The following is a 25319-nucleotide window of genomic DNA, read 5'->3' on the forward strand; positions in this document are numbered from 1 at the left end:
AATGCACAAACAGCAAATAAATGATGACATCAGCCCTAAAGAGGAGGGCTTAACATGCAAGAATGCTAGATTTTGCTTTTGTATTATTTATTAGTGCATTTCCCATCTTAAGAACCATAAAACATCAAACATAAATTTGCTTTTTAGCAATTTTCCACACAAAACCCTAGTCATAACCCTACATATCCACAAAAAAGAAAGAAGGATAAATTTAATAAATAGGAGGTTGATCACCACTTTAATGACTAGTGCCTTGTCCTAAATGGGCTTGATGGAGTTTTCCAAAGTAGAGATCAATGAGAACAACCTCGTTGGAATAAGGGGGTATGACTAGGGCATCCATTTTTAAATTGTTAATTTCTAAGTACCAGGTTCAGATTTAAGTTTCCTATAGCTATTTTATCTGCAGAAATTACTTTTAACTCCACAAATAATTTTTTTGTTGTAAAATCAAATCTGAAAATTATAAAACATAAATACTATGGCACTTTTAAGTCAAAAAATTAGCAACTGAATTCTGCAGAAAACCAGTCACAAAAATCAGCTACAATAAACACAATGGAATTGTCCCAAACAAATTCTCCTTCATTAAATTCTTGTCTACAAAATCAAGGGCTCCCTTACCAGGGAAATCAGCCCTCAAAAATTGTAATATCCCCAATTTTGATGAGGAGATGAAGGAAGTTTACTGAGGAGGTGATAGGCATAGCACAATTTTGGAGTTTGAGTTTTGGAGATCATTTCGGCTTGAGGAGCTTGGGTGAAAAGGAAAGATTGCAGCTCATTGGAAGGTGGGCGCCAGAAGAGAGAGAAAAAGGGAATGCGCACTTAACCATCCTACCAGGCATTTCCTGCAGCATAGGTACCAACAAATACTCACTTTTGGGGTCTCTGCCAACTGAGCCAGGAGATTGATTAACTACAGAAGATCATACTCTACCAAGGAAGACAGTAATAAATGACTACTGAAACAAGAAAGAGGCAATGACCCATCCATGTACTAAATGAAACGACAAAGGGGATATGCCATTGCTGCATATAATCAATGACAAATATCTTCATGTTATGACCTAATCTGTCATACTATTCAATTACATGAGACAGATCTTATAAAAAAATTGGCAACAATGTCTAGCCAGGTCAGTCAAAAGCAGGGTGATACTAAAGCCCCCACCAGAGTTCTAGTCACTTTAATGGCATTTTTGTCCTTGTGCTCCTACTTGTGTGCCTGTGCTTGTGAATCCTGTAGGCACCAGGTGCAAGTCCCAGGCAAATTTGGCAGAATAGATAACTCCCCTCATTGCCTCTCAGGCGAATGATTCTGATGTGAATGCTGCAAGCCAGATTGGAGAAGGGCAAACTTACAGCATTAAGATAAGAGGAAATACCATAAAAAGAAAAAATGTTATAGAAAATTCATCACAAAACCCCCAGGGAAAATATTTACATTCAGCAACTTATTACATACAATTCCAATTGTAGTCTAAGAAGATACACAGTATATTCTACTTCTACATCATATTTATGACATTTCATGGGATTTTAATTTCCCACTCGTGTCTTCTAGCCATAGTAGCACATTAATAAGATTACATTATTTCTTATTTTTATCATAATTTATTTATACAAGAAAAAAAAATCGAGAAGAGGTAAATTCTAGCAAATACAGTTCTAGACTACAGAGCAATATTAGCAGGAAGAAAGAACTACTGCCTCTGTAATACAGGGAAACAAAACTCTAATTGCAGGCCCATTCCTTGATTTGGATCTTACTGTTAAGTTATACTTCATATTAGATGCAACTGTGCAAGATAAGGGCTAGAAAAAGAGGTAAGGAGAAGAACAGCTTTATTAGGACCCACAGAAAACCAACTGTAGTTTAGAAAAGAGGCACGGAAGGAAAAAATTACTTCATTAGTTCCCACTGAAAACCAATAGAAGATATTTAGCAGGTGTACACATGTCACAAACTGCTGAAAAAACCCAACAAAGTGGACTACCATCATAATATATCCACCAAAAACCATAACCTTATTTTCAGATGAAAGTATACTCACAAACAGAGTAAAATTAAAAGAATGGAACAAACTCCAATGAAAATGTAAGCAACATTTATTTAATCTAACCTGCTGTGCATGCGGTGAAATTGTTTGTTGCTGTGGCTGTGTAGTACGCACAAGTAGCTGATGCGTTTGTTGAGGAGAAATCTTTGTCCCAGCTTTTAAACACTCCATCAATGTCCCGAGATTACTAAATATTTAAAAATAACAAACCCATCTTTCAGTTAGAATCAAATTTGTTCTGCCAATAAAAGCACCAGTTTTAATATTAAAATGTCATTTAGTACAACAGCGACACAACAAATAAGCGTGAATCAACAACATACAGAGTAAAAAAAGTGAAACACAAAATACTAATAATATAATGCATTGAAATGTTCATAACTTGTGACAAAATGATAAATATCTGTAATTGTGCATTTATCCATAGTCCATATAAGATCAATGGCAAAACTTTCATCACAATCATTGTTCCACCCTCATGTGCATGAGATCTTGAGCGCTGGGGTTAGAGGAGAATGTTTCTTGCTTTTGACAGATGATCATGCCTTGGGTGAACATATCTACTTATTTGGACGCATGTTCTATACATCTGGAGGTATGGCATGGCTCAATGGCGCCACAAACAATTTGTTAGCCCTCATGTTATATGAGGATCTTTCAACATGTCCTAGTTGCGCTTAGCAGGCATTTATTGATGACATGGGTGATTCAGTTTTCAAATGCAGTTGAAGGTTATTTATCGATGCGCACATTTCCTTGGTATTACGCTTAAGGTATAACTGACCTCTCAATTCTTTAAGTTTCGTGAAAATGATTCTTTAGGGTGGCAGGCATTGGTGGGGTTCTCACAGACCCAAGAGGGATCATCAAGTGCACTTATGCATGAAGTCTAAGAGTCCTATCAAACAACCTTGCAGAAGCATACACCCTCCTTCAAGAGTTAGAATTGCAGCCTCCCTGCACATGGTGTTAGACACCACTCCTTAAAAGTACAAATCAGTCGTGGTCTTCTTTAGAATCAAGTAAACATTGCAGTGCATCCAGGAGGCAAAAAATATTCATGTCTTACAAGAGAACAATAGAAAGGTGGATTATTTAGATAATCATGCAATTAAGAAAAAGGGGATATATTAACCTTAGTGGCGGGATTTATCAACAACCTATCCCTTGATGATATGTGGCAAACTTCCTTATATCAAATCATTATTTATGGAACATTTGGCTCCCATGCAGAAGTATGAGTGGCAAGCTATAAATTTGGGGGCAATGTGACACATCCATTATCACATACCCACTTCAAATTCAAGCTGCAATTATGAATCATAGTTTTAAAAACCAAAACCGGGTTTTGAACCAGTCCCCTATATAACCAGGATTCAAATTGGAACCGGATCAAACTGGATATGAAAAAAATACATAAAATAATTTATTTTTAAGATTCCAAACTATTACAAAGTCTGTTCATCCATATACCATGTAAGGGTGGATATATCAAATGGCACAGAGTGCAATACATATCAACAACAAAATACATAATCAATGAGGCTCTAAGTGACCTCTAGAGTTCAAAAACAATGCTACAAGTTATTGGGCCACTGGCCTACAAAAATCATTGATCAACATGATCACGCATCATACTCATCATTGATTCACCACTACTAGAAATGGGATCATCAACAAGAGCTACATGAATATCATCTAGCTCAAAGTCTTCAAACTTGGATTGTTCAACCTTATAGTATGGTATAAATAGAAAAAGTTTAAGATGCCTAAACAATGATTTTGGTTTGAGTGAAGGGTTCATCTCTTCAACCTTACAATATGGTAGAAAAAGCTTAGCATGCCTAACCAATTAATTTGCTTTGTGTTGAAAAATGTGTAACTAGGTTCAGTCTTCATAAGTATGAAATGTATTCTTGTAAATATCAAATGAACAAGAAATTATTATTATTATTATTGGAGCATGGGTTTCATGCTCAACTTCTTTTATTTTATAGGTCAAGCACCCATTGAGTGCTTCTAGGGTTTGTCTTAGGTATAAGAGTCATTGTCATATATTGAAGACCTTATGGGCACATTGTATATTGTAAAGGAAAAATTATTTTGTCTTTAAAGTGTCAAAATACCTCCAAGATCAAGTCAGCCTAATAAGTTGTCAAGTCGGCCTACATGAAGAGCGACGTCCACCCTTGAAGAAGCCTATATATAAGAGGAACTCGTCCTCCATTTGGATCACTCACTCACTCATCTCTTATGCGAAGAAGCAAAAGAAGAAGAAGTCAAGAAGGAAGTGTGAAGAAGAGGAAGTCGAAGAAGTCAAAGTTTTTGGGCCTTATCTATTCTTCTGGGAAGATCGAAGTTAGGGTTTTTTGCGTTGGATCTTCTGGGGTTCGATTTTGGAAGGAGAAGAGAAGGGAAGGCAAGCGAAGGTCTCTTAGGGCATCCTACTAGCCCTAGGACTCAAGTCAAGGCAAGCGAAGTCAAGAGGAAGGCTATTAGAGGGAGATCGAAGTCTCCTAGAATTGCAGCAGCAGTTGCTGGGAAGCAGAATTTCGGATCTACTGGGAGGTCGAAGATATTGCAGCTGGAGGCCTTGGTAAACTTGATCTTGGAGGGTATTTGTCTCACTCTAGGTCACGGTATTTGTCAATTGAAACATCTGAAAGATAAGGAAGAGATTTACGGGTTTTCCCCTCAAGAGGAGGGGTTTTGGCCCTGGCTTGCCGCCTATATACTATGCCACTGTTCTAACTGTTTTGGTAGTTGTTTGATGTATTGCACATTGGAATAATAACAAACAAAGCTAATAAGTAGAAGGTAACACAAACAGTTATCAAGTTAAGAGAATTATCATATTCATTGCCCTATTGAATTCTCAATAGATTGAAGGGTATTTTTTCGTTAAGGCCACGTTACAGGAGTTCAATAATCAATACAACGAACATCAACGAAGTTCAACAATCAATAGCACGAACATCAAGGTACAAAAAGGGCTTCATGCTCTTGATCAAATGTCATCCCATACACTCACACATGAGAAAATCAAATGGAAACATTGCAATCCCCCAAATCCTGAAATCCTGAAAAGTATTAAGTCTGCTAGATTTTGAGTGAGATCTAAAATTCCAGTTAACTCCGCATGAAAACAAGTAAGGTGGAAACCGCTGTCAAACATCTCGAGTCTATTCATGGTAATGTTATGAAAATGAAAGATAAAGGAAATGTCACTACCATTGATTTATGTTGAAGAATCTCGGGCAATTAGGTTAATAAGATTCTTCTCACGATGATAACTATTTGTGAGGTACTTTTTACTTTTTCTTATTAGCACAATCTTATTTTATTATTAGAGTGTGTTTTCTTACTTCATCAAATAGTTACCAAAACAAAAGAGACAAGAACACAAGATGTTGGCTTTTTGCTAGGGCCAAAACCTCTCACTCTTTGAGAGGAAAATCCGCACAAATTCTTCTTATAGAGATTCCAATTGACGAATACCAAGACCATGACCCTTGACCTATTTGGCCACTCCTAGACCAAGACACCAATCCTCTTCTTCGTAATTGTTGAGATCATCATCACTGCTACTAAAGTCATCACTACTGCAACACCGAGGCCATCACTAATCTATTACACCACTGAGGTCATTATTGTTGCACCTTCACCGAGATCATTACTACTGCACCATTGTTACACCTTCACGGAGACCTTCACCATAACAACGAGATCTCTATACTGATATATATATATATATATATATATACATATATATATATATATATATATATACATATATATATATATGAGTTGCACCTAGATTCACCGATATTGTGACCTTGAACCTATGTCTTCATCAAGATCATGATTGTATCTATACTAAGACCATGATTACATCTATGTCGAGATTATGACTGCATCTGGAATATAAGTCGACACAAAGTGTCACTGTGAGATCACTGAGATCCTCCTCATCACAAATATGTCGAGAGTGTAAGGAGACAGGTTCGAGCCTCACTATGGGATCACCAAGATCCTCTTCATCACAGATATGCCAACATTGCAAGGAGACAATTCCGAGCAATTTTTCTGTGGCACCCGAGGTTGCTTCTGTGATCACTGTATTGGTAGGTTGAGACTGTGATCATCGAAACTGTGAGGAGGTCGAGACTTCATCTATGTGGCACCCATCCGAAAAATATAGAGATTCCTGTCTGAATTCTCTGCCTTTTGTGGTGACCCTAGCCGCATATAAATAGTGGTTTTCCTCTATACTGAAGCCGACATGTCATGCTGAATGGTTTTGTCTCCATATGTGAGCTGACTTGATTTCCTTTGTTATTTTTTGGAGGTCGATTTCTTCAAGAGTGATTGTGCTTGTCTTTGGAAGGCTTCTAGACATTTCTATAGACTTGTATACATTAAACATAGGCTCAAGAAGAGCTCTTCATACATGACATTAATTCTAGACTCTAAATGACAAATCCTATTATTCTAAAATCACTTGCTCATGAAACCCATGAAGCAAGTTTACAATAATAATTTTGTTCTCTTTATGACATTATTTACATTAGTCATAATTACATGTCATTATGAAGACCGAACCTAGTTGCATTTTCTTCAACACTCCCTCTTAACTAGGGAGGTATTCATAATGGTACTTGGTCATTCTCAATCTGAAGAATTTCTCATAAGAAAAATCAAATTGGTAATTCATCTATATAGCATCATCATAACCAACATTGTCACATAGCAAGGCCTTGACTAACAGCTCTATCTCTCAATAGATCAGAGCACAATGTTGGAAATACCAATAATTATAGACACCTTCATCATTGTCTCTCAAGGCACATACCCACCCGAGTGTTCACTAAGTATGACCTTTTAGGACTATTCTTGTCTTGGGTTCCCAACCCTCAAACAATATCAGTCCTCTTGCCTACTCTTACCTTGGATGCCCTACACATCCTCAGAGAGCATCAGATGCCAGATGATTACCCAATCATCTATTCTTTATTCCCATCTGAAGACAAGAATGTTGTGTCTATCTCTCCCTCTCAACTAGGGAAGATAGCACATTCCTGTAAAGGAATGTACCCAAGCTCCCTTTGACTAGGGACTTGCCCAAGCTCCCTCTTAATTAGGGACTTGTCAGAGCTCCCTCTTAACTAGGGACTCGCCTTTCATCAATAGCTTCTTCTTCATGGGTCCTTCAACTTCTTGATCAATTTCTTTCCTTGATGTCATGAAATTCGGTCGAGCTTCTTCCTTGTAGGGCATTAGCCATTGATCACTTTCCTCCTTGGTTAGTCATGTCATTGCTTTCTTCATGGAAAATGGCCTTCTTGGTACATATCTGGAACCTTCTTCATATGGCTACTTCTTTCTCATCGTGCTTCATTTAGGAATTTCCATTCACCACATGAATGCTAGTTGTACTTGTGCTTACAACTCCTGTTCTGGTAGCCCTGCATGAACTCATCCAAATATTATTCAAGAAATTAAAACATAAAATTAAATTAAATAGTACTTTACGAGATGGCTCTTCATCATGACATCTTCCAGTAGTTATCAGCATCCTGCATACATGTTGACACATCTCCCAAAGATATCCATTGTCAAGGGTCTCCATCTTTTTCAAACTCTCATCAGAGTCTTCATATCTTTCTGGGAGATTTCCTAGTCAAATCTTCTTGGTCTTTTGGATGTGGATCACCTTCGTCATGGTTGCATATCTCACGCTCTCTTCCTTCCTTGCACATTCCATTCCCAAGAGCTTCCAATCAAAGTTCCTTAATTGTAGTCAACCACCTCAATGAGGACATATTATGTTGACTTCATGTAATGTGACTTATGCCTTCCTGCATCCTTCCAGAGGAGGAGATCCTTTTCCCTTGATCATGCTTCTCAAGATAGAAGTAGTGATCCATGTTACCTGCAACCATACGACATGAAATTATAATATTAAACACAAGCATACATACCTCATTTATCTTTAGGTCATCTAGGCCTCTTTCAGTAGCTTCCTTGATTGAAGTGTCTTCAACCCATTGATCTGCTTCATCTCTTATGTCATCATACCAGTGTGAAAAAGTCCCGAAAAAATCGGGATTAATTTCTAAAAATGCGATTTTTTGGCCGAAACGATTATATCGGCCGACTTTTTGACGATTTTTTGAAAAACGAAAAAATTGCGATAAAATCGAATTAATCTCGATTTTTTCGGGAGTTGATTGAAAAAATCGTCTGCGTTATAAAAAATTTCGCCGCGGGCATAAAAAGCCGGAAATCATTCATTTAATTTTTCACTGTCTTTTTGCTTGTTCCGGATCCGCGCTGTGGAGAATCAACACCCGAGGGTTTCAACCTATAGGTTTTCGGTGTGCATTTTCCAGTTGCAACGTTGCCAACAGGAGCCCGCACGCCTCGGCCCTCAACGTTAAGGTATGCAGCATTCACTGCTCAGAGCATTCACCACTGTTTCATATTTATTAAATTATTACATATAATATATATGGTTATGCGCAATGAGCATTGCGGCCCTGCGAGCAGCGGAAAGCCATGGCCCATTAAATTTAACAGCGTATATGACATATGTAATTGTATTGTGCTGCGTGCAATGTGAAAGCCATGGCCCATTAAAATTTAACAGCGTATATGTAATTGTATTGTGTTGCCGCCTGCGTGCAATGTGAAAGCCATGGCCCATTAAAATTTAACAGCGTATATGTAATGGTATTGTGCTGCCGCGCTGCGTGCAATCTGTACAGTGTAACTGTATATTATATAACTGTTCAAGAATCAAAACTTCAAACTTCAGTCACCAGTATTCAAACAGTAAACTTCACTGTTAAGTAACTTAAGTTTCACTGATATATATTATATATTACATACCACAGTTGTGACTCGTAACCCGTGAGAGCATTTTGTCATTAGACTCATTACATATCGTTCACATGAGCATAGGAATTTCTGTCTTATGTCACTGTTTAATAGTTTATAATATATATATTATATTATTATATATCATTGCCATACAGGTAACAGAACAAAATTAATATTATTGCCAAATCAAACAAGGTCAAGGTTATTGCCATGTCAAACAACGTCATATTTAGGAGTCATGTTATCACTTAAGGTCATTCAGCCAGTGTTGACATTAAAATTAAAATTTAAAATCACTGTAAATTTGTAATTTAAATTTTAAATTTATTAATTTGTTTCTAAATTGAAAATTCTGAGTGCAATACAAATTGAAATTACTAATTATATTTTGCTGATTTGAATTTGTTTCAATTTTTATTGTGCCCAGGTTTAAATTCCAGCTCAAAGTTTAAAACAAAATGCCGAGGATTTTGGATTCTATGTGGGAGTTTGGTGAGCCTGATGCTACACCCGAAACTGGGGGGGTCAATAGAATGTATTTGACTTGCAAGTTGTGTGGCAAGCATATGTCAGGAGGCATCAACAGATTAAAATTCCATTTGGGGCAAATTCCGGGGCAAAATGTTGAACTTTGCAAAAACACAACTCCAGAAATCATCCGACGGGCCATTCAATCATTGATGGATAAAGAGGAGGGAAAAGAGACCAGGGCAGCAATAACAAAACAACTTGTAGGGGGCTCAAGAGTGGGGGGAATTGAGAGTGGCAATGCTTCTACAGCAGCATCACCTTCCTCACCCATGGGTACTCATCCTTCTGTCTCATCTTTTTTTGTTCCTAGAACAACAACTGGTTCACAACCTGGGATTAGATCATCAATGAAAAAAAAGGAAAAGGCAGAAGCTGACAAGTTGGTCAGTAGGTGTCTTCTATGGAGTGATGTTCCTTTCAACATTGCCAAGACAAACCCATTCTACCAGCCTATGTTTGATGCTGTTGCTGTCGTTGGCCTGGGGTACAAAGCCCCCACCTTTGCAGAATTGAGAGGGCCTCTTCTTCAAGATGAAAAGACTGAGTGCACTACTAGATTGGCAGAGTTTAGGGCATCATGGGAGCACACTAGATGCACAGTCATGTCAAATGGTTGGACTGACCAGAAGGGTAGGACCCTTCTTAACTTCTTGGTTAGTTGTCCCAAGGGGACAATGTTTATGAAATCTGTTGATGCATCTGACCACATTAAAGATGCACGTTTATTATGTGAGTTGTTGGACCTCTTCATTCAGGATGTAGGCCTAAGCAATGTTGTCCAAGTCATAACGGACAACGCTGCAAATTATGTTGCCGCTGGCAAGATGCTTATGGAGAGGTCTCCTAACTTAGTTTGGACACCTTGTGCTGCTCATTGCATTGACTTGATGTTGGAGGATATAGGTAAAATTCCTACTGTGAGGGATATTGTTGAATCAGCCAAGAGCATAACAAAATTTATTTATAATCATTCATCTGTGCGTAGCTTGATGAGAAAATTCACCAACAACAAAGAGTTGGTGCGGCCTGCAATTATACGATTTGCCACTACTTTCATATCTCTTCAGTCTCTGTTGAATTCTATGTGGGAGGTGAAGAGCATGTTTCTCTCAGCGGATTGGCGTTCTTTATCTATTAGCCGCAAACTAGAGGGAGAGGACATATGCAGACTAGTTTCATATGATCAGAGCTTTTGGGCAGGAGTAGAGGAGGTGTGTGCCATTTCAGAACCTTTGGTAAAGGTTCTTCAGTTGGTTGATGGAGAGAAGCCCGCAGTGGGCTACTTGTATGAGGTCGTGGATAGGGCCAAAGAAGCCATCCGTGCTTATTATGCAGATAAGGGAGACAAGGGGTTAGAGAAACAACAGGTCATATGGAGAGTGATTGATCAGCGATGGAACAATACCCTCCATCGCCCCATTCATGCTGCAGGTGTCTACCTCAACCCTGCATTTTCTTATGCTTGTGGTTTCAGATTTGATGCCGAGGTGATGGATGGATTCTTCACTTGTGTCGAGAGGATGGTGTCATCTGAGCAAGAACGTGAGGAGATTTCTAAAGAAATGGAGGTCTATAGGATGGGAAGTGGCACATTTGGTTTTAACATGGCTATTAAGAATGGGACGACCAAAATGCCAGGTAAGCTTTAGTTTGTTTCAAACTTTCAAGTTTTGAATTTCAATGTTTTTTTTTATGTTTCTAACTTTATCATTTTTCTTTTAACTTGTAGATGCTTGGTGGACAAGCTATGGTGCCAGAGTACCCCATCTCCAAAAGCTTGCCATTCGAGTGCTCAGCCAAACATGCAGTTCCTCTGGGTGTGAGCGCAACTGGAGTGTATTTGACAAAATACACTCCAAAAAGCGCAACAGGTAAAAACTAAAAAGATTTCAAATTAAATTTTTTGAATTCGTTTGATTAATTTTAATATTTAAATTTTCTAAGTACTAATTTACAATCTATGACCCTAATACAGATTGGAATCCCGACGCCTCAATGACATGGTATACGTCTACTACAATCTTCGATTGTGGGTGAGACAGCTTCAGAAACCTACTGATGTGGAAGCCATCTCATTGGACAATATTGATACCACCACTACATGGAGAGTCGAGACTGAGAGGCCAATCTTGGACACGATCCCGGATTGGTTAGGTGTGGATCTAGAGGATGTAGCAGTTGCAGAGGAGGGAGAGCCAAAGATAGAGGAGGAGGAGGCGGAGCAACATCAGGGTCAGGAGGCAGTAGCAGAGCTGGATGAGGATGCTGAGGAGGAGGTGACACCATCTAGGGTGGGCAGCAGCAGCGGCAGCGTAGCACAGAGGCCACCTCTTCCATCAGCTTCTAGAGGACGATTGAGTCCATTTCCTTTTGTATCCCCAGGGGCAGGGTCTTCTTCCTCTAGAGGAAAAGGCAAAGCCATTCCCTATTCCCGTAAAAGGGGAAGAGGATCTCAATGACTGATTAGTGATTACTTGATGACTTTTAGATGACTCATGATGTACATTTATTATATTTTTTGTTGATATTTTGACTCTTGAGAGTTGAGACTCAGACAGGACTCAAAATTCAGGAGTGGATTCACTATTTTGATATGTGATGTAGCACTAGACTTCATATACATGTTATATATTAGCTTTCTTTACATGTTTATGTGAAAATGCATTTATTTGATGTTGTGGATACTCTAGATGTTAAAAAAAAATTAAAAAAAAAAAATGAATAATTTTGTGTTTTTTTAATTTTGCCGACTTTTTCGAAAAACTCCCGACTTTGCCGAGTTTGTCAACTTTTGGGCCCTTGCCGAATTAATCCCGACTTCGACTTTTTCCACACTGCATCATACCATCATCCATGAATTCCACAAGTTGGAGTTCCTGATGAAACACTTGCTTCCTCTCTAGATTAGTGAACCCTCTGATGAGGATTCCATCAAAGAATTTTGAGGATATTACATATCCCCATATGGCAAACGTTTCCTTTTAGACTTGATGTATGATGAACCTTGTCCTGGATGACTTCATCCTTTCCTTCAATGTCCAATGAGGTTCCCAAGAGCTATATCCTTCATGTTTGACTGCCATGGATTTTGTTCCTTTTGTCCTTCATGATTCCCATGGTGATGTTACGAGCTCTTGTTTCTAATGCTTCCATGATGCCACGATGCATCTTATTATTTATCATGGTCATATTTATAACAAAAGATTTAGGAGCTTATGATAAGACCCTTTTGTGAGGGATACCATCTTAATCATAGTAGAGATCTGTTACTCCCTCTTTCCTTGGCCTTTTTCTTCAGCTTCCTCCATCTTTCCGGTTATATGAGCTTTCTTTCCATAACATTAAATCTTAACTATATTGTTTTGTCTTGTTTGAGGACCAAACTTCCCTTTCCTTTCTGCAAATGTTTGAGTCCTTTAACCTTCAACACTTTTGCCCTTAACTTGTCTTTTTCTATCTAACATAGAGACCACAAGTTGTTGAATGAGTTAGCTTTAGTGCATTTAAGAACAATGATCACTGGTTGAAGAAGATATATTAGAGCTTCCTCTTGGATGATCTTCTTTCAAATGAAAAAACCTTTCTCCAATATAAAAGGTTACTCCTTTTGATGAGGATGATTTCCTGCTTCGTTGGAAGATCTTCTTCTAGGGCAAGGAGATGATCCTTGCGTGTTTTATAACCTTGAAGATGATGACAATGCCTTCAATATGCTTTGCCTTCTTTTGTAGTGTAGATCAAAAATACTACTAGGGTTTCGACTTTCTCCAAGATGATGTGATCTTCGTTTTTAAGGTCCTGTTGAAATTTCGTACCGGAGGACAAGTGGTTCCCTAAGGCTTTGATCTTTGGCCTAGGGAAAAGTGTCCAAAAGAATTTAATTTTTCTCCTAAAGTGACTTTATAATTTTTATAAAGTCAAATCTAATTTAAAAGTGACTTTAAGTGATAAAGTTACTAAAGTCTAATTTTAAAGTGACTTTATTAAGGGCAATGTAAAATTAGAAAGGAAAAGTGACTTTGGAAATAAATGACTAAGTGGGTCTTTATTAAAGTGGGGTGAATTAAAAAATAAAAAGTGAGATTTAAATGAGCATTTAATCTCAGCCCGAGATCTCAATCTATTTCAGCCATTGGATTTAGGGATTCCCCAAAAGTCACTTAGGGTTAGATTAAGGGAGGAATAGGAGGAAAAAGTCATTCATTCTTTCATGAGCAGATTGGGAGAAGGAGAACAAGAGAGCAAGGGAGATTTCTGAACACAGAGGAGAAGGAGACAACAGCTTGGCACACATTCCAAGGCAGCATTCCAGCAAGTCCATACCACTGAGTTAGCACACAGTGAAAGGCACGATTTTCTAGAAAGGTTGTACAGCGTTTTTGGAGCAGGCCGTACAGCGTTTTAGCAAGCCGTATAGCAGTTTTCAACAGTCTGTACAGCAGTTTCCAGGCAGGTCGTACAGCAGAATTTCACGCTGAAATTTGGCACGCTTTTCTAGGAGGTCGTACAACATTTATTGCTGTTTTGTTTTGTTGTTGCAAGTTTTTCCAGTTAGCTATGAGGCACGGAAAACGAGATAAATTGTAAAATTTTCTTGCTGAATATTTCTCACTTTAAAAAGCATTTTCCAGAAATAAGAAAGAGCTCTCGAACTGGTTTTCCCCAAGAGTTGTAGGGGGTTTTTCCAGGGTCACCTTGACCAAAAATCACTGTGTTTAAATGTGTTGAATGACTATTTAAATGTGCTGATTTTTATATTTCTGCATTTTCCAGCATTTTGTAAAATTTCCAGAATTTGTGTTTTCAGCAAAATTTATTTTTCAGTTGTTGAATGTATGGCTATGGGAAAGGGCATTTAACTACTTTGGAGAAATAAGGTGAAACTGAAAACCGGGGTGGGAAATGAGAAAATTTTTACAGGTCTTTCGAGCTACCCTGCTTTGTAGACAACTTGATGAGGGTCTTGATGGCATTTTGATGATGACTACGGAAACAAATGCTCTTGTTGTTGTAAACTGCTTCTTCGATCTAGAGTTTGATTTAGGGTTTGATTCTTCAATGTAGATCTTGATCCTTTTCTTTGATAACCTTCAACTTGCTTTGATGCCCTTCTTGAAACTTGATCCTTGAATGTCTCTTTGCTACCCTTCCTTTGACTTCAACACCTTAGCTCTGATTCCATGTTGAAGAATCTAGGGCAATTAGGTTAATAAGATTCTTCTCGCGATGATAACTATTTGTGAGGTACTTTTTACTTTTTCTTATTAGCAAAATCTTCTTTTATTATTAGAGTGTGTTTTCTTACTTCATCAAATAGTTACCAAAACAAAAGAGACAAGAACACAAGATGTTGGCTTTCTGCCAGGGCCAAAACCTCTCACTCTTTGAGAGGAAAACCCACACAAATTCTTCTTATAGAGATTCCAATTGACGAATACCAAGACCATGACTCTTGAACTATTTGGCCACTCCAAGACCAAGACACCAATCCTCTTCTTCGTCATTCCGGAGATCATCATCACTACTACTAAAGTCATCACTACTGCAACATCGAGGCCATCACTATTGCACCACCGAGGTCATTACTGTTGCACCTTCACCAAGATCATTATTATTACACTTTCACCGAGACCTTCACCATAAAAACGAGATCTCTATACCAAGATATGTACATGTATATATATATATATATATAGGAGAGTTGCACCTAGATTCACTGAGATCATGACCTTGAAACTATGTCTTCATCAAGATCATGATTGTATTTATATTGAGACCATGATTACATCTATGCCGAGATTACGACTGCATCCAGAATATATGTCGACACAAAGCGTGTCACTGTGAGATCACTGAGATCCTCCTCATTACAAATATGTTGAGACTATAAGGAGACAGATTCGAACCTCACTCTAGGATCACCGAGATCCTCTTCATCACAGATATGCCAAGACTGCAAGGAGACAGGTTCGGGCCCTTATTCTCTGGCACCCTAGGTTGCTTCTATGATCACAGTATTGGTAGGTTGAGACTATGAGGAGGTCGAGACTTCATCTCTGTGGTACCCATCCAAAAAACACAGAGATGCTTGTCTGAATTCTCTACCTTCTATGGTGACCCTAGCCGCATATAAATAGTGGTTTGCCTCTACACTTGAGCCGACATGTCATGCTGAATGGGCGTGTCTCCATATGTGAGCCAACTTGACTTCCTTTGCTATTGTTTGGAGGCTGACTTCTTCAAGAGGGATTGTGCTTGTCTTTGGAGGGCTTCTAGACATTTCTATAGACTTGTATACATTAAACGTAGGCTCAAGAAGAGCTCTTCATACATGACATTAATTCTAGACTCTAAATGACAAATCCTATTATTCTAAAATCACTTGCTCATGAAACCCATGAAGCAAGTTTACAATAATAATTTTGTTCTCTTTATTACATTATTTACATCAACCATAATTACATGTCATTATAAAGACCGAACCTAGTTACACTTTCTTCAACACATTGTTAGGGTTGACTTAGGTTTTTTGTTTACATTCAGGGTTTAGGAGGGGGAGGGTTGGTTTTATGGCCAAGGGGGACTATTTTGGAAGGAGAACAACCCCTGGGTTTCATCCAAAACCACCTGAAAAACCGCCATTGGTGGTCCTAGACTCCCCCACAAATGTGAGATCTAACCGGGGCAATTAGGGTTGGAATCGGTCGGTTGGGGTTGGTTTGTACCAATTAGGTTTTTCTACCAATTTTTTACCTCGGCCTGTCTAACTGACCAGCTTGAATGGTTTCTAGTTCAGACCGGGCGATTGTTAAAACTATGTTATGAACTAATCACCCTCGCTTCATGCAATCAAGATGGATATACGAATATGACACATCTAGGGTTGGATGGCAACATTATGTTCTGTGATCAAGGGTCTATTCAGTTTGTGCTCAGCAACGATTTCAAAAATCTAGATGTGGGGGTAGTTAAGAGCCCTGGTTTAATGAATCAGTGATCTACATTCCCTCAAGTCTCCTTTAAGTTTATTATGATTCCTTTGTTCTTTCACTCCACCTTCTCTATGTGCAGATCCCTTCATAGACCTTTCTTCAATGGCCTTTCTGTTCAAAGTTGTTCAACAATTCAAGGGCAGCCCACCTCACTCTTTTGGTTGGTTGTCTAGGCCTTTGAGGCCTCTCATCTTCTTACAAGTGTTTTGTTCAAGGTTTTGGTTCATATGGGAACCTTTTGGTGTCCCCCCCCCCCCCCCGAACTCTTCTATAGCACAGTCTCCATTTCCGGCGGTTTTTTGCTCCTCAAATCATGGTCCATTGGCAAGAGTCCTCATGGGTTTGAGAGCGCAATTGTGGAATCCAATGCATCTCCAAGATAGCAAAGTTGAGGATAACAAGGCTTCCATTCCTTCCCTCTCAAAAGCTCCAAGGCCACAAGTGTTGTATTGCAAAGAACAAGGACACTGTCATTGGACTTTGTGATTAGGCAAAAGAAACGCATTTGCAAGTAGGAAGAGGAATGTGGAACCCTCCACTCCATCATCAACAAATTGACTCGAGGCAATCCAGTCAACCCCTTTTTCATCAACGAAATTTTGGGAATGATTACCTAAAGGATACTCAATGGGAATGGCTCAAGGTGAGACAATATGGTCTAGATATTGGGATACAGTGCCAATGGAGCCTAGAAGGCTTAAGTGATCTCTTCCAAAGTTCAAGTACTCTATTCCAAGACTAATTATATGGCAGCTATAAGTTAGGGAATATGGAACCCTCCACTCCATCATCAACAAATTGACTCAAGGCAATCCAGTCAACCCCTTTTTCATCAAGGAAATTTTGGCCAAAAGATAAGGCAAGGAAGCAACAATCCCTAGCATGCCACACTTAAATGAGCTAGTGTAAGGCCTATTGCAGCGAAATCTACCAAGCCTAGTGCAAAGCCCCACTAGGCAAAAACTAAACCTTACGGCAACAAGAGATGGGTTGCCACTATCACCTCAGCAACATATCTTCCGCTATTTAGTGGTATTCAGCCACAAGGGAGGCTTCCCTAATGATCACCTAAGGGATACTCAATGGGAATGGCTCAAGGTGAGACAATATGGTCTAATGATTGGGATACAGTGCCAATGGAGCCTAGAAGGCTTAAGTGATCTCTTACAAAGTTCAAGTACTCTATTCCAAGACCAATTATATGGCTGCTATAAGTTGGGTTTTGCAGATTTTTAATGATAAGGCATGCAATGTCATATAACAGCCAAGAAAAAGGTTTCTCAATGATTAATCAACAAAAGGGACAAGCCCTTCAAATAGATAGTTAGGATTTGGGGTTTATAGTGGAGTTTTATGGCTGAACTATGCCAGCCCTAAAAGGTAGGGTTTAACATTCAATAATGCAAGATTTTACTTTCATACAATTTATTAAATGTAATTCCTACTTTAAGGGCCACAATATATCAAACATAAATTACTTTTTGATGAATTTTTGAAGCAATGTTCGGTCTTCATAATTTTATTTTAGCCCTCCAATTATATGAGAAATCATAAATAAAATGTGGGTTCCAAGTCGCTCCAAAAGAGGGAATTTCAGTTTTTGAAATTTAAATTTTTGGCACCAAAAAAAGATTAAGTCAGCCTTGTTACCCACCACCCGTGGGTAGTATGCATAGGAGAAATTTTTTCTCCTAGATGCTCCTCAACCGGCAGCCCCTTGAGGCCACTAGATAGCTCAATGTGCCATTATCTCTGCCACCTGAGCTGGCCATGTAGCCCCTCGCCCATTCGCTATGATTGCATGTTTGAAGGTGGGCCTTCCGACCCTAAAGGCATGGCTTTTCATTGGTATAGTTGAGTAATTTTCCTTACTTGTCATGGGCACTTTTGGGCATGGATTGGTGGGGGAACTCAGCGGAAAGAGTAGGTTAGGTTTGTACTCTTGTCTCCGCTGCCTGATTTCATCGTTAACCTTGTATCCTAGTCCCGTGGAATCTCCTTTAATAGCCATTAGCTTTAGGGTTGACCCTACATGGGATATCCCAATTTTGGTTGTGTGGTCTCACTTCCCGACACCATATACACCACTCCCTTCCGCTCATTTTAACCCCATTCATCATTTTTCCCATCCAAGTCCACATGTGTTTGTTGGGTCCACATAGGGTTAGCGTCCCCCTCCCCTTGTCCACACCTTGGGTTGGGCCTGGAACAATTCCCTGAAGGCTGAAGCATGAACTTGTTAATTTTAGGTATGTTCTATGCTTAGAGCAATTTACTTCAATTTTTCATATTAGCCCAATGACAATATTCAGATTAGCAATCACATCAGCATGATAGTAAAGTGCAGATAAAACATAAACATAAACATCAGAAAACAAGCCAAGACAAGAGGACACAAGATGTGGCACCAGCCAGGGACAAACCCCAATGTGGGGAAACCGTTGATCAATTCTTCTTATATTCTTCAATAGTTTAGCAAAGAGAGAGATAGTACAAATACATTTAAATCAATACTAGACTTGCCAAAATAGGAGATCAGATTTCAGAGATCTTCAACATGAAAATGACACAATAGATCTGATGACAAGGACTGAAGATATGCAGCAAATGATAGGCCTAGAACAGCTCAACCAATTTCCCCAAAATACTGAAGCTTTCCTTCCATAAGACTCTCCTTCCTTTGCTGCTTTGCTGATCATGACAAGGCTTCCCATCAAGCAACTTGTAAACGCTGAAAGGACTGATGCATATCTTGGCAAACCTGATCTCTAGTTAGGGCACAAGATCCGAGAGCTACTGCACCATAAACATACTCCACAATCCACCTATTTACTGTGGAAAACCTTCACACTGATCTTCAATGATACACTACCTTATAGGGTTTGAACGCAGCACTTAAAAAGGCCTCCAACCGCTGGCTATGGCCTATGGCCTAGCCCAGCAGTTGACTGTAACTTTTGTTCCTTCACACAATGAACCAATCAGCCTTTAAACAACAGTGTCAAGCACCTCCTTATAGTAGATTCTCCTTCCCTTTAAATCGAGCTTAGGAACAATATTGTCATGCCCAAACAGCCTTGCTGTCACCTACAGCAATGTGACAATATCACAGATCCTCCACACTGTAATATAATTACCCTTGTTGCGGTTTAGATTCATTTTCCTTGCTGTGTCTAAGGGTCATTTCATACTGTGATAAGGGCCCCTTTAACAACGGCTTTCCTCCTTCATTTGTTGTTGATTAGGTCCTATCCAACTATGGCCAAGATGACCTCCTTTAGGACTGTGACTAGGGCAGCATTAGCCCTACTTTGACAACAGATTATGGCACACCTGAACTATAACTTAAACTCCTTGTTTGGACTGTGGTTAGGTGTCTTCTTCCTCTGCGGTTATATGACTCCTTTAGGACAGCGTTTAGGGCACTTTAGGACAGTGGCATAGGGTCTCTTCTAGACCTACGTTTAGGGCATTTTAACAGTGTTAGAACTTCTCCTTGCTGCGTTATAGAAGCCTCTTTTAGGACAGCGAAGGAGCTTCACTTCACTGTGATAGGACTCCTCCATGACTGCGGCTAGGGCATGCTTCATTGACAGCATTTTAGACTTCTCTTAGACAACATCTAGGGCTTCCTTTGACAGCGTTGAAGTTCCCTTTAGATAGCGTATAGAAACCCTCTCCTTTCTGCTAGAGAAGCCTCCTCTTGACTGCATATAAAACCTTCCTTGACTGTGTAGAGGTGTCTCCTCCTAGGACTGCGTAGAGCCTTCTTTGACTGCGCTAGGGCTAGGGCTAGATCTTCTCTAGAGCAAAGTATTCTCCTATGGATCTCTCCTACCACCAAAACCCAAACAAGTGGAGAGAGATCACAAGAGATGTGTCTCAAAATGACTTGAGATCCTCTTCTATTTATAATAAAACATTGAGGACAAGAGGGGTTAATTTGGTTGTTGGCCAACCTTGACGAATTGTCACATAACACAAATAAATTCATATCTCCATGAATACATGTCGGAATCGGATGATCTTTAGATCAATCCTACACCTCTCGATGAGAGGAATCCAAGAAAAATATCAGTTTCCATATATAAGTAGACCCACATGGAGTTTGGCCCCAGTTGCCAATTTTAACAGAGCTCTACCCCTTATCCATGGCCATCACCTTAGTTCCTATGGGCCCTAGATGAGCCGCCTCCATCATTAAGGAACCCATGATTGTCCCAACCCCTGGTGGGCAGTGAAATGCCTCACCTCAAAAGGGGGTATCTACTACTTCATCATACACATCATGTTCTCATCCGCTGGATCCTTGAGCAGTTATAAAAAAAATCAGTCAAAGGCAAAAGGCATATGAAAAAGGGTGGAAAAACAAAGGTCGGGGTAACTCATATACCACGATTTGCTATCTCCTACACTCATATACCCAGGTGTGGCTTCCCTTATTATAGATACCCTTGTATCATTTACCACTTGCCACTTCATGGATGTACCATGGATATGTCACCCCATTTAAAGGTTGAAACCACCTAATAGGGTCCTTGTTTAACCATCTTGTTGAGTTTGGAGACATTTGTACATGCCAAAACCCACTATGGAAGGGCATGCCAACATAAAGATCCCCATTGATTCCATGACATGTAAGCTCTTTTACTTGATTATTCTAATGATTTGTCGTATTGGAAGGCAAGGGGATGCATTGGATCTTATGTAGGATTATAGGTGGGTCTCCATTTGGGGCTTGGCCTTCCTATACAAGGTCCTAGCCCTCCAGAGGGCCACATTGGCACTTGTAGGGTGAGCATTGAGATCCATGGGCCTCCACCATAGCAGAGATTACTTCATGGATCTCCAGCACTGCTCATTGATTGCTCGTGTTCCACCTTTTGGATGAGGATGATGCACCTGGGTCACCATGCCCAGTCGGCTCCACACTTGCACCATACACTTGGCAGATGTTTCAAGGTCCAGATGAGGATGTGTCTCACTACATGAGACAAAGGAAGGGTTTAGGTCATCATCCTAGCCCTTACAGGTGGTTTACAACCATTTTCGATCCACTTGGGGACCCATGAGGATGTCCTTATGCCCGTCCTTGTGCCCCCACACCCACTTGGGAGCACCACAGTGACTTGCTTGGAAAACAAGGGGCCAACCCCTTGTCCATTATGTTTGGAGTCCATTTTCTCACCATGGCACACTCTAGATTTCATTAGGCCTCCTCAAAGGTCCAATGGCTCATTCTATTGATCATTCTGCCCTCTTGAGAGGCTTATTTTTTATGTTATTGGGCTATCTTGGTGGGCTTGTCACTAAGGGATGTTATCATTGTACATTATTTTATTATTTGGGGCTTAATTAGGCCAATTAGGCAAATTGAACTCATTAGAGACAGTATAAATAGATGAGAGGTGATTCATTTTTCTCATCATCTTTTGGAGGACGAGTTTGGTTTCATGGAAAGAATTTTGATGTTTGGATTCTATCTTCTTGGTCTTGGAGCTTCATTATTGGCATAATTTGATGATTGGATATACTCAATTGTACATGTAGGTGATCTTTTTCATGTTTATTCTTGTTATTTACTTTGTCACATGAATGTTGTTGGGATTTTCGTTATATAGGTCTGAAATTTACTACTATTCTATGCGAAATTGTGGAAATTTTGGTCTTTTGAAGCGTTGCATCATTGCATGTGTCATGTATGAATGGATGAATGTTCCTAGAGGTTATCTTTGTTGAAAATACCTTGATAAGTCATCAATTATTGCATATTGAAGTATAAAATCTTCTGACAACTACTCTCATGCCCTAATTGCCATGCAAAGTTGTCTAGAGGTCTCCTTGATTGGGTATAGTCTCTCCAAATCACAAGTTCATCTTGACTCCATCTCTCCCAAAGGCAAGGCACTAATCCATCCACTAGTGGTCACCTAAATGCTTATTTTTCTTGCCTCCTCTCTCTCTTTCTAGGCCTAGCCACCATAGGTCACCTAGGGCATTGGATAAATCTCATTGTAGCCATTAAAACATCTTGATTTTTGGTCCATAACTGTGCTAGGGTTTCCTCTATAGGTCCTCCAAATTTGAAGTGATTCTGACGGTGGGATCTCAAGTATAGCATGCCCTAGCTCAAGGACCATTTCTTGCCCTTGGTTTCCCTTGGCTAGTGTCCTTATCTGGATCATTGCATTTAATCCTCAAAGAAAAATTTGCCCTTTGATCCTCTTCTCTTCCCTAATCAGGTCAAGCCCCTCCTTGGTTGATCAACTCCATATCCTTGACCTAATTCTGGGTCCACTTGGTCCTTTGTGGTCCCACAACTTTATAACTCTGATTTCACAAAGATCACATAAAGACCAATTCTCCATAAGGATTTTCTGGCCTAGGAATCATCTTTAAAAGATATATTCCCAAACCCTAGCCTCGAGAATCCTCTTAGCACTTCCTAGAGAGTAGATCACCTTGCTTCTCGAGCAAGAAAGTCATATAATTGAGTCTCTCTTGTGAATAGGCCTTAGGAATCACTCCTTATCCTCTTATTGATCCATTCATCTAGTGATTCCCCTTATACCGGGACTCCTCCCGTTGGTGAAAGTCCGTAAAGCGCAGGGAGCCTTAGTTGAGGTGACAGTGGGCTATTGCTCCATTGTTGCCCCTTGAGCTAGTAGTTGCTCTGTAGGATCCCCTCTTAGTACCCCTACTAGTTTGAGCGATAACAGGCCCAACGATGAGACACGTCTATTCGGGCTCTTGAGATGCCTCTATATAGGCCACTTGTCCTCCTCCTCGAGACTCAAAATATTGATACGCAACAAATCGCTAGTGGATCAGTCACAGGGTCAAGACGAATCTCCCATATTTCCAAACCAAATGTGTTCTCTTTTTTATGACTGAGTTGGTAGGATTTGCTAGACAAAATTTTTTATCAATGTTCATATTTGCTTTGTTGCTATAGCAATCATTGTTCACATCAGAGATCCTTGTTGTAGCAAAAGTATGTTTACCTTCTGGTGTTGCACATGGCAAATAAAAAGTGTTTAGCTTACCTGAAGAATAACGTTGTGCTACTTATATAATCACTCCATTTGTTAAGTTTGTCTGAATGTGACCAAGCAAAATTGAGAACTATTTGTTGAAGGGTTTGTATTACAGAGCTTTTGCTACTATTATCATGAGTATATTGCTATTGGTATTGGCTAAGTGTAAGTTCTAAGTTAAGATTGATGCTAGGGTTTAATGCATGTGCTAAGCATAGAGAGTTGCTTGTGGTATGAGTGTTGATTTTGAAAGAGTAATGTATTGTTATTGTTGTTGTTGTTGAGAGTATGGCAGAGAGCATCTTGATGCCATTACTGTTGGACAGTATATTGTTGATATGTTGTTAGGGTTTTTAAAAGTTGAAGGCAGAATTGTTACTGATGTGCTAGGATTCCATCACTTTGTTAATCAGAGATATGTTGCCTCCAGTATACATTGTTTATGATGTTGGCCAGTAAGAATATGATGTTGAATTGATGAGTTAAGGCTTCATGTTGTGATACATTGTTGCTAGAACTTAATGTTATTGATGAGCAGAGATTTGTTGTTGTTGAATTATCTTGGTTACTGGACGTCATTGATACAATGAAACATATTTGATTGTTTGACCAGAAATTACTTCGTACTTTGACGTTGATGTTGAGCACAGGTGGATCCAATCTGAAAATTTTGAAATGCGGTTTGCTTGATGAATAGGGTGGCAAGGTGGAGCAAGGCAAGAGAGTGGAGTCTCCTTCAGGTTGGAGCTTAAGAACACTTCACGGCAGCAAGGTGGTGCTAGGGCAGGTTGGAGCCTGCACAAGGCATTCGAGCGTCCTTTAAGTCAGAGCTGATAAAGCTTGGACGTTGGAGCGTGTTTCTAATTGGAGTTGGTAAATCAAGGCGTCGGAGCGTCCTTCCAGTTGGAGCTGCTAAATGAGGGCGTTAGAGCATCCTTCCAGTTGGAGCCGGTAAATCAGGGTGTTGGAGAATGTAAACCAAGGGGTTGGAGCCTCCTTCAGTTGATGCTAAAAATCTTGGAAGTTGGAGCTTCCTAATTGATGTAAATTTTGAAGACCTATATTAAGAAGCGTTCGTTGATTTTTCTCCCAAAAGGGTTTCCACCTAAATATTCTCTTGTGTACTGTCTTGATGTCATGCACTTTTGAATGGTTTTTATCATTCATGTGATATGATGTTATCTAAAGCTATTGTGAATTTAATGCTCTGAAGATTAAAAATCAGCTAATTGAAATGAAACACTAATTCACCCCCATCTTAGTATTTCCAACAATTGGATCAGAGTAGGTTCCTTCAGTTGCAACTTATAAGTTGAAGGCAGGTCTCAAAGTGCAGAGATGAGAAAGTCAAAGAAGCGAGCCGCCAAACTTTCAAAAGAATCAAAGTAAGTCTCCAGTGTTGCAGTTAATGAAGTGAATCAAGTTGGTCCACCAACTCCTGAATTCGATGGAGCCAAATATGAAATACGGGAATCTAGAACGAAAGTCCATATGCAAGCTCAAGGATATAATGTATGGAAATCTATTGTTTCTGGAGACACATTTACCAACAAATCTAGAAGGTACAATACAAAAGTCATGAATGCCATTTCCAGTGCCCTGCCAAACCATATAAAAGCCAAAGTTGATCAGTGCTCATCAGCCAAAAGTCTTTGGAAGAAGCTCCATGATCTTTACTCAAAGAAGCATGCAATTCAAGATGAAAATGATGATAATGATTGTGATCCAAATGAGGAAGAAGAAAGAGTAGTAGATTTGGAAGCAGAATTAATTAGCACCTTATGTGATCTTAACAGAGCAAGAAAGTGAAATCA

The 25319-nt window shown here is 39.5% G+C and overlaps 1 protein-coding gene across 1 annotated transcript in view; it reads right to left on the minus strand.

Annotated features, from left to right (window-relative positions):
* Window positions 1-25319, minus strand: part of LOC149140925 (transcription initiation factor TFIID subunit) — a 67813-nt gene that overhangs the window by 13172 nt on the left and 29322 nt on the right. Inside the window, exon 4 of the mRNA XM_089446369.1 lies at window positions 2127-2250. Coding sequence (XP_089302495.1) covers window positions 2127-2250 — 124 coding nt within the window. The remainder of the gene's footprint in view (window positions 1-2126; window positions 2251-25319) is intronic.

Source organism: Pinus tabuliformis, chromosome X, assembly GCF_031772625.1.
Source record: "Pinus tabuliformis cultivar Carrire ecotype Pingquan chromosome X, CPIR1, whole genome shotgun sequence".
NCBI lineage: Eukaryota > Viridiplantae > Streptophyta > Pinopsida > Pinales > Pinaceae > Pinus > Pinus tabuliformis.